A 15,970-nucleotide genomic window follows, 5' to 3' on the forward strand; every position below is an offset into this window, starting at 1 on the left:
CCCAGTTCCACTTCTTCGTCTCTACAAATTAAGCCCTGCAGAGGACTGTACATGGGGCTTACCTTCGCTTCCCCCAGGGGATCTCTTCAAAGACCAATATGACTCCCTCTCCCCCCCCCCCCCCCCCACAGTGCTTCTGGCTGTACTGAAGAACTATCTTCAGAGGAAACCCCTTCATTGAACTCCAAACCTCCTCCTCCCCCCTCAACAACATTCCATTCCAGACACCCAGGCAGAGTTCATTCATACACCAAGTTCCTCTTAAAAATCTCACAATCTCTGTCACTCCAGTGCCCCTCAACCACACAGGACAAACAAGATTCTAACTCCATCCATCTGTTTCTTAATGCTCCCAATGGAGTCCTCAATCTTTCAACTCATCAGGTCATCCAGAATCTGCAGTTCAAGCTCTGGCAAACTCCTCTGACCACATAACTGACCTCTAGATGGTTGTACCAAAAATACAAGGTACACTCTGCCCAACTTCCTCACGAGTTGGTTATTTCCGAGGCAGCATTTAAAAAAGTCAAAACCACCAGACTTCAAACCAACATGCCCCCAGAAAACCTCAAAAAACCCTCAAAACTATTGGCCGCAAGGTTTACCAAATTGCAATTCTTAACCTAAGAATAGCAGTTTATCAGCTCCAATTCTTACATTACTACCATTCCCTAATGCAGAAACTAATGGAACTCGCACTTTTCCCTCTGCCTGATTTGCAAGACGAACTCTCATTACTCTCTCAAGACTTAAATACATATTTCACCTCATCAGTGCCACTTACAACACAGACCCATGCACAGTCCCTCAGGAAGTCTGAACTACCTTAAAACCACTAGTCTAGCCCAGGGAAGAAGTGAGACAGGAGGGGTGGAGCTGAAAGGACAGAAACCAGGAAGTATAAAAGAAAGAGCCAGAGTGGGGTTAAGGAGGCTCAGGGAAGGAAGAACTGAACCAGCATATGCCTTTATGACATATATCTAGCTACTGTGACCTGTCTTAGGTAAGACAGTCTTTTGATATGAAGACTTGGTAGCTTTGTTCTGAGGTCTGATTGGAGCCGAGCCTGGAAACCAAGCTAGAGAGCTTACAGACTGTGTTTGATGTGTGGCAGTCACATGCCACAAATTGTGGTTTGGGCCCCGTCAGCCACAGGCCCATGTTGAGACTTTTCTTGGAATTAAAGAGACTTTACCTGACCCTGTGAAGTAACAGGCTTCAGGATTAACTGAATAAAGTATTTGCCTTATTTTTCAGCCTTGTCTGTCTGTTTTGAAGGCCCACCCTCATTCCTTGCTTACAGTATCACAAGGAGAAAACCTTTTTGGTTAAAAAAAGTGAAGGACACATTCTCGCTTATTAAACACCACTCTTCATGATGCATGAACTATCTATCCCCATTAATGAGCACCCTCCTCTCTTCATATGGGGACAAACACCAGCAAATAAAAAGCAAGTTTTCCATAACCTATTACCCCCAAAAGAGATTGCAGCCCTATATTTGATTCTTGCAACAGTGGCAACCCACTCAAACTTACATGTAGCGACAAAAGCTAGGAGAGGAAAAATGCAGGCCACACCTTCCTGAACACCCTCCAAGCCTGCCAGGAGCTTTTGACAATCCACCAGTGGGAGGCAGGCTAGCATGCTTTAAAGAGATGTGGCAATCCATTATTACCAAGTGGGTTTTTAAAATCCGCTCTCAGAGTTACCACATAAATCTTTCCACCTTACAACAGCAAGAACTTATCAACAGCAAGAACTATTGGAGCATCTTCTTGTCCATATTGCAAAGCTAGCTTTTTTTCTGAGATCCTAGGTGATAGAACTGTTGTGCCCCAGATGAATGCAGAACAGGATCCTACTCCTGCTTCTTCCTCTTCCCAAAAAAGTTTGTGGGGGGGGGGGATCTCTATCCTATCCTTATCCTCCAGGAGTTCAGCAAGTTCATCTGCAGAGAAAATTTCAAAACAAACTGATTAGCCTCTGTCTCTCCTCAACTTGGTCCAACTGATTGGCTCACCTCTTTGGACCTCAAGGATACTTATGCATACATACCCATACATCCAAAACATTGGTTGTCCTAAGATTCTAATTCCTCAGTCAACACTACCAGTACAAAGTACTGTCCTTCAGATTGTCATCAGCTCCTCATCTTCACCAAGTGTTTTGCAGCTGTTGCAGCTCATCTCTGCAAGCAAGGACAATTTGTCTTCATCTACTTGGATGATTGCTTGGTAACCAACCACGCAGCACACACCACAGTCAATTCAATATAAGCCTCAATATTGATGCTGTAGAACCTATGTATTCTCATAAATGATGAAAAATTTCAATTGACCCAATGCTGAACTCTTTGGTACATTGGAGTCCTACTGGACACTCAGAGAGCCAAACTCTTTCTAGCAGATGACAGAAAACAAATCCTCATGGTACTATATGCCTAACATCAAAGCTGCTTCCAAATGATTTCTTGATATAATGGTTAAACCCTTCTGAAATGTCCATCCCATCAATATTCAGCAGCACTTATCTGGGTGGTACTGCAAAATATTGCCTATGACCACTGTGGCACTATCCAATTAGTTCTAGGGTGGTCCGGGGGTTAGAGTCAGGTAGGACCTGGAAGTTAACCAGGTAGTGGCAAAGTTCATCTGTCCTACCTATACCTGGTTATCTAACCAGGTAGTTGGCTTAATATGAGAGGGAGGGAGGTTTACGATCCACCGCCTGAAGCCCCCCTCCCAAGTTTCTGTCTTTTGAGCAGCCCCCCCCCCCAAGAGCATCCCCCTCTTGAGCATTCCTCTCTGAAGAACCCTTCAAGAGCTTCCTTTCCTCCAGAAGACTTTTCTTTCCTCTAGTAGGCCCTATAAGGCCTACCTTAATGGGTCCCTGGTGATCTAGGATAGGGCAGGCAAGAGCGATTCCCATGTGACTGCAACCTCTAGCAGAAGTTCTGACCCCTAGCATTAGTACCATGAGGTGCAGCCACCATTTTGAATCTGGAGCAAGCATGGGTAGAAACGACTGGGAATTGCTGTCCTCCCTACCCTTGACCACAAGAGACCCCTTAAGGTAGGCCCAGGGAGAGTCTTCGAGAGTGGGATGCTCGAATGGAGGCTACTTTTGGACAGAGCTTCGGAGAGGGGGGTTGTTTGAGAAGGGAAAGCTCCTGGGGGAGCTTTGGATGGGGGGGGGGGGGTGCATGGGGGGGGGGGGGGCTTGAGAGGGGTAGCCTTTGGGAGGAGATTCACCAAAAAATTTCCCTTCAATATTCAGCCTGCCATCCGGTTAACTAACCGGATAGCGAACAATATCTCACCTATTCAATTATCTTCCTAGAGGTGGCCAGAGCACTGATACTCAGTGCTGGTACTCGGATGCTGGCACTAAATATTTAAAAATCCACTGACTGCCACAGGCTGAATATCGGGAAGACAGTTACTTATCTGTAGGAGGTGTTCTCCAAGTACAATAAGAATCCTTACAACTCACCTTCCATCCCAAGGAGCTGTAGTCTACAAGCTTGCAAAAGACTGAGGGGTTCCCACTTGAAAGCGGCAGGCAAGAACAAGCACTCGTGCATGATGAGGCTTTTTCAGAAGTTCTGGAAAGGACTGGAGGAAACTTCCCACATAGATGCTGTCAGATGACCTCATCTATATGTGAGAATTCTTATCCTGTTGTCCTTGGAGAACACCTGCTACTGGAAGTAAGTAAGTTTGTTTCCTGCAAAATACAAATATTTTCTATTAATCTTTCTGTAGTGAACACAAACAAAAAGGATCAGTTTCCCTACGAAATCAGATTCTAAAAAGCAAAGAGGTAGGGAAGAGACGTAGGCCAGTGGACACAATGATCTAATCCAGAGTTGGGTTACAATGATTTTGTAACCTACCTCTGGATTTTAGACCATTGTGTTGGTTGGCCTATGTCTCTTCCCTTGGACATCTTTTTGTAGTGGCCAGAAAGAATATGGATGAATCAAACCCTTTATACTCAGTTTATTCAGGTGAACACCCTTGTTTCCCTTAAACATTTCAGTTTTAGAAAATGGTCTGGTGATTCAGCTCCTTTACTAAAGTAAAAGCTATCCCATCTATACACAACTTATTTTAATTCTTCTGTAAATAGGGGACACATTGGGATAATTTTAAAGCCATTTATTCACATAAAGAGGTTTATGTATGGTAAGTGCTTGTTATAAAACTTTATCTGCAATAAGGCAGAGACATTCCCAAGGGTGAGATTCTATCTTATTCTATTCTATTCTGTTCTATATGATCAGAGTAGTTTACAGCAGAAATTCAATAACAGATATAGCACACAAGTTTGAATATAATAAAAATGAAAACAAAATTTAGCATAGGAATAGAAAAAGTCTACATAAGGTGGGCTTTGGATTTGCATGTATGGTTTTCAGAAGTATGCATGTACATTTTCTTGAAATTCTTTGTGTTCTAAATAGCGAGTATAATGTAGTTCTCTGAGGAAAAGCAGGCCGTTGTATTCCTCACATCTGGGTGATGTCATTCAACAGAGCCTGGTGCAGATGCTTACTGGGGAGAATAACTTTGAACTTTCTAGCAACCTCCCACTGTGCATGTGCTAGTGCCTTCCCTCCTGACGCACGAGGGTGAGTTTCCCAGTCTTCGTCTTTCTGTGGAGTAGGGAGTACACTTTATTGTGTTCTCCTCAGAGTTCATATTTTTTCTCTCGTTCACAGTGTCTTCCAGTGCAGATATTTTTGTCCTTTTTCCAGTATTTTTAATTTTTTCTTTATTTTACTTCTTCCCCTTTTCTTTTACTAGTTTTTTATAGCTCTTGAAGTTTCCTTTCATTTTTTCTGATTGCTAGGCCTGTTTAGACCGGAGCACCAACCTCAATTTGAATGCTGCCCTTTTTACCTCTGACACTCTGCGTTCCCTAGAAGACAGGTATTTCAGAACTTGTATTGCACTGTGTTTATATTGGCTTTTTTGCCAAGTTTCTCTGATGCTGCCTGTCCTTATTTTGGTTCATGCCTGGAGTCCTGACGAAGGCATAGGCTGAAAAACGGACTGTGTAGAGTCCATGCTCCACTGAATATCTATCTGTTGCTTTGATTGTGCTGACTCCAAGTGAACATAATAAAGACTTATTAGTTTTTCTCTTGTTTCATCACCTTGGCTTGCTCATGATAACTTTTGTGGATTATTTGTCTTTTCTTTTTTTGGGGCCCCTTTTTATCGTTCACAATTGAGGAGTTTAATTTGGTTGTGATTCTTTTCTTGATCCCCAATGGCTTCAAAAGGTGCACCCAAAGTAATCGGGTGATTTCTGTGACGATTCTGCACTCTTGGTGCATCGGGTGCTTTGGGCCTAACCATGAGCCTAACTGTTGTTCACTTTGTTTGAAAATGCAGTTGAGGACACAGAGGGTGTGGCAGGTCCAACTGGAATCCAACTCCACCCCCGTAGGCCTAGTTTTCCTTAGTTCCAGGCTGCACCTTCATAACTAGCATGTAAATAATTTCAGGTTAATTGGCTTACAGACCTCAATGTTTTGAGTCCCTGTTGTCCTGGTATTGTTGTGTTTGGTGAGCCTGGTAGGCAGCTAGGGATTCCCAGATGTGAGAATACAATGAATTGCTTATCCTTGGAGAAAGCAAAGTTACTCACCTGTAGCAGATGTTTTCTGAGGACAGCAGTCCAAGAATTCTCATATACCCTCCACCTCCTCTTGGAGTTGTATTCTTTACTTTTTGATAACTGATTAAGGAACCGCTGCTTGCGTGTCAGGTGGGAAAGCACCAATAAATGCTCAGTGGGATGCTGCTAGAAAGTTCTAAGTTATTCTTGCTAGTTAGCGCAGTGGCGTAGCCAGACTGCCAATTTTGGGTGGGCCTGAACCCCTTCCTCTTATTCTCCAGTCTTTCTCTACTCCCCTTTTCCATCCAGCAGCTCTCCTCTTTCTCTCCCCATCCTTCCAGTGTCTCCCCTCTTTCTCTCCCCATCCTTCCAATGTCTCCCTCTTTCTTTCTGCATCCCTTCCATCCAGTGTCTCTTCTTTCTCCCTACCCTTCCATCCAGCGCCTTCCCTCTTCTCTCCCCATCCTTCCACCCATCTACCCTCTTTCCTGATCCTTCCATCTAATGTCTCTCTCCCCCCTCCTTCTATCCAGTGTCTCTCTCTACCCTTTTCTGTTCATTGTCCCTTCTCTTTTCCACAATTCTCTTCCAATCTCTCCCCATTCTCTCTGCATCCATTCATCCATCTCCCCCTTTCTCTCCCCGTCCTTCCATCGTGTCTTTCTCTCCTCATCGTTCCATCTGTTTTCCCTCTTTCTCTCCCCATTCTTCCATCCGTCTCTACCCCACTTCTCCCGATTCTTCCATCCAGTGTCTCTCTCTCTCTATCCCCTTCTTTCCATCCAGGGCCCGCCCACCAAACACAGGACCTGCCAAGTCTCCCGCGAACATGCGGCACCCAGCTCCCATTCCGGCCACTGCAGCTTCTCCTGTTGAGCAGCAGTGGCTGCTACGAAAACAAAGAGGTAATTTAAACAAGCAAAAATGTTTTTAAAAAGCAAGCGCGGCACCGCAGGCAGCCATCAGGCATTGGCTGTCGACTCTGCAGCCGCTCCTGTCGCCTCTCATGTCACTGCCCCTGTAGTAAGACCCCGGAGGAGCGCAGCGATGTGAGAGGCGAGAGGAGCGGCTACAGAGCAGACAGCCAATGCCTGATGGCTGTCTGCGGTGCCGCGCTTGCTTTTTAAAAACATTTTTGCTTGTTTAAATTACCTCCTTTGTTTTTGTAGCGGCCGCTGCTGCTCAACAGGAGAAGCAGCAGTGGCTGGAAATGGGAGCTGGCGCCGCGTGTTTCGCGGGAGACTTGGCAGGTCTGTGTTGGGTGGGCGAGCCTGGAGGGAAAGTGGCTGTGGCTACGCCCCTGGCAGCCAGACCAGCACCGATTGGAGGGTTGTGAACGCACTACGCCCTTGAGTCAGCGTCTGCACCAGGCTCCGTCGTAATATATCTCACCCTCATGAGAATACTTGGCCTGCTATCCTCAGAGGACACCTGCAATAGGTGAGTAACTTTGCTTTTTAGTAGGGTAATTTTCAAATTACATGTATTTTCTGTTTGAGAACTGATATAACTTAGGTGCATACTTTTTGCAGAAGTTAGGCAGCCTGTTGTAAAATTACCTTCTACCAAAAGACAGATCACTAAGGAGTTCTTTCCATCTTGTTTAATATATATGGAGCAGACTACCATCTTTGCTGCCACTGCACTGACCAGTTAATTTTTTTCAGACACTAACATATCTTAACTTTCTGAGCTCCTGAAAATATTGAGGCACAAGGGGAGTTTCTTCATACCTAAACTTTGGTAGTGTAACCACCCACCCCAGCACTCTCTGAGTGAGACTTTATTGTTCTGGGCTTCTTGACGTTCTCTGGACGGTCCTTCCACTTCAGAAATACAGATGCATCTTTGCCTTTTTGAGTATAGAATATCTATGGCAGTGATGGCGAACCTTTCAGAGACCGAGTGCCCAAACAGCAACCCAAAATCTAATTATTTATCGCATGGTGCCGGGTACTCATTATGGGTGGGGTCACCACATATGACTCCACCCCTATGATAGCCATCACCCCTTACACCAGCCATGGCACTTATAAACAGACGTCATTGAAATATTATACTAGTATAGGAGAAAAAATAACATGATTTTTTTCCATTATAAATCATTTCTGGTAAGCTGTTACAACTCCAGTATACCCAGTGCCAAAATAACACAGCAGATGTAAATTCTCAAATTGGACATATTCCAAACACTAAAATGAAAATAACATGATTTTTTCTACCTTTGTTGTCTGGTGATTTTGTTTTTCTATCCATATTGGTCCTAGTCTCTGATTCTGCTGCTCTCTATCTGTTCTCTTAACTCCATTTCCAGGGCTTCCTTTCCATTTATTTCTTTACTTTCCTCCTTTCTTTTTCATTTCTTGTCCTCCATCCATATCCAGCAACCCTCCTCTCCCCTCCAGCCACCCATGTCCAGCCACCCATGTCCAGCCACCCTCCTCTCCCCCCTGCCCTCCCGCCTGCTCTCCCTCCCTCCCTCCCAGCACCAGGCAGGCCTCCCTTCCAGCGGCAGACATCCCTCGCTCCCATCAAGCACCAGGCATCCCTCCCACCAAGCACCAGGCCTCCCTCCCTCCCACCAAGCACCCAGCATCAGGCCTCCCTCCCAAGCACCCAGCACCAGGCCTCCCTCCCAGCACCCAGCACCAGGCCTCCCTTCCTCCCAGCACCCAACACCAGGCCTCCCTCCCTCCCAGCATCAGGCATCCCTCCCTTCCACCAAGCACCCAGCATCAGGCCTCCCTCCCAAGCACCCAGCACCAGGCCTCCCAAGCACTCAGCACCAGGCCTCCCTCCCTCCCAGCACCCAGCACCAGGCCTCCCTCCCAGCACCCAGCACCAGGCCGGCCTCCCTCCCTCCAACCAAGCACCAGGGCCCCCCCGAAATGTAAAAGGCGTACCTGGTCGGGGTTAAGGTGGCGTCGGCAGCAGCAGCAATAAGTGTGTTGTTTGCTCGGCGTGCCTTCAGCCTTCCCTTCTGTCTCTCAAGCTCTGGTCCCGCCCTTATTTCCTGTTTCCACAAGGGTGGGACCAGAGCTTGAGAGACAGAAGGGAAGGCCGAAGGCGCGCCGAGCAAACAACACACTTTTCGCTGCCGACGCTGCCTTAACCCCGACCAGGTACGGCTTTTAAATTTCGGAGGAGGGAGGGTACTGGTGCTCGGAGGGAGGGCTGGCGGACGGACGAACCAACCAGTGACGGCAGACGGACGGACGAACCAACCAGCGAGAGCGGACGGACCAGCGATGGTGGACCAGCGACAGCATGCATGCCAACAGAGAGGGCTCTGCGTGCCCTCTCTGGCACGCATGCCATAGGTTCGCCATCACTGATCTATGGCATATACCATCCAATAGTTTTTAAAGGCACAAGTTGCAGTTGGGTAGACCAAGGCATAGGGAGATATGGAGGGGCATAATCGAAAGGGGCACCCAAGTTTTCCTGAGGATGTCCTCACAGGACGTCCCGGCGAAGGGGAGGGGAAACCCGTATTATCGAAACAAGATGGGCGTCCATCTTTTGTTTCGATAGTAACGGTCAGGGACGCCCAAATCGTGAAATTTAGGTCGACCTTAGAGATGGTTGTCCCCGATTTTTGGCGATAATGGAAACCGAGGACGCCCATCTCAGAAATGACCAAATCCAAGCCATTTGGTCGTGGGAGGAGCCAGCATTCGTAGTGTATTGGTCCTCCTGACATGCCAAGACACCAACCGGGCACCCTAGGGTGCACTGCAGTGGACTTCAGAAATTGCTCCCAGGTGCATAGCTCTCTTACCTTGTGTGCTGAGCCCCCGAACCCCCACCCAAAACCCACTCCCCATAACTGTACACCACTACCATAGCCCTAAGGGGTGAAGGGGGGCACCTACATGTGGGTACAGTGGGTTTCTGGTGGGTTTTGAAGGGCTTACATTTACCACCACAAGTGTAACAGGTGGGGGGGGATGGGCCTGGGTCCGCCTGCCTGAAGTGCACTGCACCCACTAAAACTGCTCCAGGGACCTGCATACTGCTGTTATGGAGCTGGGTATGGAATTTGAGGCTGGCATAGAGGCTGGCAAAAAAATATTTTAAAAGTTTTTTTTTAGGGTGGGAGCGGGTTAGTGACCACTGAGGGAGTAAGGGGAGGTCATCCCCGATTCCCTCCGGTGGTCATCTGGTCAGTTCGGGCACCTTTTTGAGGCTTGGTCGTAAGAAAAAATGGACCAAGTAAAATCGCCCAAGTGCTCGTCAGGGATGCCCTTCTTTTTTCCATTATCGGTTGAGGACGCCCATGTGTTAGGCACGCCCCAGTCCTGCCTTCGCTATGCTTCTGATGCGCCCCCATGAACTTTGGTCATCCCCGCGACGGAAAGCAGTTGAGGACGCCCAAAATCGGCTTTCGATTATGCCAATTTGGGCGACCCTGGGAGAAGGACGCCCATCTCCCAATTTGTGTCGAACGATGGGCGCCCTTTTCTTTCGAAAATAGGCCTGAAAGTGATTTTACAAAGTCCGGAGGGACCAGTGTTAGAGCTCATATTGTTTATTCTATTTTCTGTTTCTCTGCTCTGCCATTGCATCATTCTGCTTTCTACAGTCTTTTATTTTCACACAGCATCTGCTCTTCTGTCGTTCTTGTTCAAGAAAAAGTATGTGCATATCTGCTCTGATTATGAAATAAATATATTTTTATGTTAGCATTTGCATCTTGAAGGAAATGCCTTGTCCATAATTCCAGAAGACTTTTTTCAGCAACTGCCAGACCTTGTTTGGTTAGATCTGAGATACAACAATATTGCAGTCCTTCCCTCTGGAATTGGAACTCACAGGTAGGGTTTCTTCCATTTGTAAAAATGTGATAAAAGAAATTCTTTATTTTTATTTTCAAATACTTTCAAATGAGATACATAAGCACTAGGGGGCAATTCTATAAAAGGCGTCAAAATTTAGGTGCCAAGATGCGCTAATATTTAAGCATGCCCTCTTCCACGATATCAATAGCAGGTATAAGTTGGCAAGTGTAAGTGCAGCACTTTAGTGAATAACTTACAGACCTGCCCTTGTCCCACCCATGTTTGCATCTTGCATTTATGCACTAACCCCCCATTTACTAAGCCACGTGCTATTGTCACTGCCGTGCGGCAGCCGCTAGCATAGCTTAGTAAATAGGGGAGTAAGTAAGTTACATACTAACATTATAGAACACCACTTAATGCCTAATTAGCACTTACACATACAGTGGGGGAAATAAGTATTTGATCCCTTGCTGATTTTGTAAGTTTGCCCACTGACAAAGACATGAGCAGCCCATAATTGAAGGGTAGGTTATTGGTAACAGTGAGAGATAGCACATCACAAATTAAATCCGGAAAATCACATTGTGGAAAGTATATGAATTTATTTGCATTCTGCAGAGGGAAATAAGTATTTGATCCCCCACCAACCAGTAAGAGATCTGGCCCCTACAGACCAGGTAGATGCTCCAAATCAACTCGTTACCTGCATGACAGACAGCTGTCGGCAATGGTCACCTGTATGAAAGACACCTGTCCACAGACTCAGTGAATCAGTCAGACTCTAACCTCTACAAAATGGCCAAGAGCAAGGAGCTGTCTAAGGATGTCAGGGACAAGATCATACACCTGCACAAGGCTGGAATGGGCTACAAAACCATCAGTAAGACGCTGGGCGAGAAGGAGACAACTGTTGGTGCCATAGTAAGAAAATGGAAGAAGTACAAAATGACTGTCAATCGACAAAGATCTGGGGCTCCACGCAAAATCTCACCTCGTGGGGTATCCTTGATCATGAGGAAGGTTAGAAATCAGCCTACAACTACAAGGGGGGAACTTGTCAATGATCTCAAGGCAGCTGGGACCACTGTCACCACGAAAACCATTGGTAACACATTACGACATAACGGATTGCAATCCTGCAGTGCCCGCAAGGTCCCCCTGCTCCGGAAGGCACATGTGACGGCCCGTCTGAAGTTTGCCAGTGAACACCTGGATGATGCCGAGAGTGATTGGGAGAAGGTGCTGTGGTCAGATGAGACAAAAATTGAGCTCTTTGGCATGAACTCAACTCGCCGTGTTTGGAGGAAGAGAAATGCTGCCTATGACCCAAAGAACACCGTCCCCACTGTCAAGCATGGAGGTGGAAATGTTATGTTTTGGGGGTGTTTCTCTGCTAAGGGCACAGGACTACTTCACCGCATCAATGGGAGAATGGATGGGGCCATGTACCGTACAATTCTGAGTGACAACCTCCTTCCCTCCGCCAGGGCCTTAAAAATGGGTCGTGGCTGGGTCTTCCAGCACGACAATGACCCAAAACATACAGCCAAGGCAACAAAGGAGTGGCTCAGGAAGAAGCACATTAGGGTCATGGAGTGGCCTAGCCAGTCACCAGACCTTAATCCCATTGAAAACTTATGGAGGGAGCTGAAGCTGCGAGTTGCCAAGCGACAGCCCAGAACTCTTAATGATTTAGAGATGATCTGCAAAGAGGAGTGGACCAAAATTCCTCCTGACATGTGTGCAAACCTCATCATCAACTACAGAAGACGTCTGACCGCTGTGCTTGCCAACAAGGGTTTTGCCACCAAGTATTAGGTCTTGTTTGCCAGAGGGATTAAATACTTATTTCCCTCTGCAGAATGCAAATAAATTCATATACTTTCCACAATGTGATTTTCCGGATTTAATTTGTGATGTGCTATCTCTTACTGTTACCAATAACCTACCCTTCAATTATGGGCTGCTCATGTCTTTGTCAGTGGGCAAACTTACAAAATCAGCAAGGGATCAAATACTTATTTCCCCCACTGTATAAGTGCTAGTATTCTATAAAATGATGTGCACACTTGGGACAAAATTCTATAAATAATGCTGATAAAATAACTTGCTAAGCGCTGTTCTATAAACAGCACTGAAAGTTAAGTGCTGTTTATAGAATACGCTTAACACGTAACTTTAGACGCAAGGATTTACACCAAGCTTTACACCAAGCACCGCTGTACCTGTTCAAGGGGTCTTGGCCCTTAGGGAACTTCATGAAAAGTATGTGGAGCAGCAGTTCTGCCTGGCCTTAAAATTCAGGCTGCTATTTCTGTTGATTACATACATCCTTGCTGCTTTGGTTCCAGCAGTTGCCAGAGTCCCTGGAGACTTCTTGCCTGGAGTCTGGGTCAGGCTTTTTGGTCAGACATCCTATTCAATCTGGTCCGTCTGGCTTCCTGTTCAGTGACATCATCGTCAAGGGTCGCTGTTGGTCATGGCTTCGCCGCTGGGTGCGGATGCGGCTTCCAAGAAGCTTTTGAGTTGGCTGTCATTTAGGGGGTGCTTACTCTTTGGTGATAACTTGGAGAAGTTAGTGGAGGATGTGGGGAAGGAGTGGCTCTCTGTCTCCCTGAGCTGCAGCTAGGGTGTGAAGCGATCCTTGGCCTTAAGGGGACGGGACGCTTCAGGTCCACTTGGCGCTCTTCAGCCCAGACAGGGGGCAGAGCAGATCCTTCAAGCATAGGTCCTTTTGAGGCCCCAAGAAAGCCTGGCCTTTGGGCCCCTCTAGCGGTACCACAGCCGCTCGGCCTACCCAGTGAGGGTGCACTAGGTCCCTCGTTTCCAGTGGGAGGCAGGCTGTCTGTTTTCTGCAACAGGTGAGTCTGCATCATCTCAGATCAGTGGGTTCTGGAGGTAGTCGAGAGGGGGTACTCCATGGAGATTACCCTCCCAGTTACGGACACTTTCGTGACTTCTCCCTGCGACTCAGCTCTAAAGCGCCAGGCTGTCGGTATTATCCTTCAGCTTCTCTGTGATATGGGAGCGTTGGAATCATTTCCCATTTCCCAAAGAAGGGTGGTTCCTTCTGTCCCATCTTGGACTTCAAAGGGGTCAGTGTCCAGTTCTTTCCTCTTGCCTCAGTGTCCAGCTCTTTTGGATGGAGGCTCTGTGTTCAGTCATCATGTTGGAGTGGCGAGAGGAGATTTTGACAGGCTTATCGCCCCATTCTCATAGTGGTTCATCACAGGAGATGTCTGCGCTTCTGTGTGCTGGCTTAGCATTTTCAGTTTCGGGCCTTGCCTTTTGCCTTGGTTATGGTTCCGAGCACGTTCTCCAAAGTGATGGTGGCAGTGGTGGCTGCACATCTTCAGCACCGGGGGGTTGGGATCACCTGCACCAGGATGATTGGCTGATTCGAGCAGATTCAGTGGTGTAGGCCAGTCAGGCCACCACTCAGATCATCTCTCTTGGAGTCTCTGGGCTTCGTCATGCATTGATCCAAGAGTCACCTCACTCTGTTTCAGGTTCTGGAGTACCTATGAGTCTGCTTTGCAATGAGCCGGGGGATGGTTTTCCTTCTGGAGGAGTGAGTGGAGAAGCTGCAGGCGCAGATGCGCAGGTTGTGCCAGCTTCTGTAGCCCACGGTCTGGAAACTATTGCAGCTTCTGGGCTCCATGGCTGCGATTCTGGAAGTGGTGCTTTGGTGAGGGCTTACATGTGACCCTTTACTGTGTGCCTTGTAGTCCTGGTGGGCACAGGCCTTTCAGGACTTCCATTGTTCTCTCCTGCTGACACCCAGGGTGAGGATCAGCCTGGCTTGGTGGGACAGTCCATTGATCCTTTTGAGAGGGGTTCCTCTGGGTCCTCCTTAGCGAGTCTTCTTGGTTGGAGAGCTCAGTGTCTTAGACATGTTGCACATGGCAACCAGGTCAAGCCAAGAGTCATCCTGGTCCATCAATCGCCTGGAGATCTGGGCTCTCCAGGAGTTTCAGCAGCTCTTGGAAGGGAAAGCAGTCAGAATGATGTTGGACAATGCCATGGTGGTGGTATATATCAACAAGCAGGGCAGAACCAGGAGTCTGGTGGGGGCCCTGGATGTGGCAAGTCTTTCGGTGGGCAGAGACTCATCTGCAGGCTTTCTCAGCAATCATATTTGTGGGTAATGACAATGTGTAGGTGGAGGTTCTCAGTCGCTCTCTCCTGGATCCAGGAGAATGGGAGCTGGGGCTTTAGGTCTTCCAGCTCGTTATGGACTGCTGGTAGCATCCACAGTTCATCTTGATGGTGTCCAGAGCCAGTGCAAAACAGAGAGCCTTTTCAGTCGCTGGAGAGACCCGGTCTCTCAGGGGATAGATGCCTAATACAGCCTGGCCAGTAGTAGATCCTCTATGTATCTTGGCTGCTTGTTGCTCAGGATTGTGCATTCATCCACATCTGGTCTTGTGTGGTGTCAGATTGGCATCACAGACCTTGATATCTACTGGTGGAGACCCGCTTCCACTGCCCAAGGGTTGGGGTCTGCTCCTGCCCGGGCTGGTAGAGATGGAAGATTCCGATCCCGTTTAGCTTACGGTATGGCCATTGAGAGGCAACTATTAGAGAAGTGTGGGTTTTCCCCCTCAGTGACTTTGCTCCAAGAAGTCCTCTACATCCAATCTGGTCTGTGTTTGTATCCTGGTGCGAGGAATATCCCCTATCTCCTTGGAGAGTTCAGGTTCCCAATATTCTGAGGTTTCTGCATCAGGGCCTGGAGCATGGGCTGGCTTTGAGCTCCCTGGGGGTCTAGATGGCTGTGCGATCCATCTTGCTGGGGAAAGTGAAGGGTATCTCTCTGGCACTGCATAGAGAGGTAACTCAGTTTCTGAAGGGGGTGGTGCATCTGTATCCCCCTCTTCATTTTTCCTTTCCTTCTTGGGACCTCAAATATGGGCCTCCAGGCACTGTCCGAGGCTCTGTTCGAGCCCAAGCGGTTGGCTTCCATCAAGAATCTTACTCTCAAAACAGTACTTTTGTTTGCCATCACCTCTGCTAGGAGGGTTTCAGAATTGCAGGACCTGTCATGTTGGGATCTCTGTCTCTCCTTGGAAGATTCTGTTTCCTTGCGCACAGTACCATCCATTGTTTCGAAGGTGGTGTCTCCATTCCATGTGAATCAGGAGGTTTGTTTTGCCCTCCTTCACAAGCTAAATGTCTGGAGGACGCTGCTCAGGTAACGCAAGGAGATGAATGAGTTTTGTCTCTTGGACCACCTCTTTATACCTTATCCATGGCACTAGAATTGGCCAGGCAGCCTCAAAGGCCTCCGTTGCGAGGTGATTAAGTCTATTGAGTCTGCTGACATTGGCAAGAATTGTCTATTGCCTCATTGGCTATAAGCCCACTCTACTAGGGCTCAGGCTGCTTTCTGAAAGGAGGCCCAGGTGGTACCCCTGGGGAGATCTTCAGGGTGGTGATTTGTCGTCAATTCATTTCTTTGCTAAGCACTACAGATTGGATATCCTTGCCAGAGCCTGCTTGGACTTTGGCAGAGCCATCATTTGGAGGCCTTTTCTTCCCCCACCCAACAGATC

At 47.6% G+C, this 15,970-nt stretch overlaps 1 protein-coding gene across 3 annotated transcripts in view; it reads left to right on the forward strand.

The window, feature by feature from the left end:
* Nucleotides 1–15,970, forward strand: part of LRRC27 (leucine rich repeat containing 27) — a 253,824-nt gene that overhangs the window by 68,434 nt on the left and 169,420 nt on the right. For all 3 annotated transcript variants that reach the window (XM_030202987.1, XM_030202988.1, XM_030202986.1), the window contains one exon: nucleotides 10,318–10,448. In XM_030202987.1, coding sequence (XP_030058847.1) covers nucleotides 10,318–10,448 — 131 coding nt within the window. The remainder of the gene's footprint in view (nucleotides 1–10,317; nucleotides 10,449–15,970) is intronic.

The sequence above is a fragment of the Microcaecilia unicolor genome, chromosome 5 (genome assembly GCF_901765095.1).
Source record: "Microcaecilia unicolor chromosome 5, aMicUni1.1, whole genome shotgun sequence".
Lineage (NCBI taxonomy): Eukaryota > Metazoa > Chordata > Amphibia > Gymnophiona > Siphonopidae > Microcaecilia > Microcaecilia unicolor.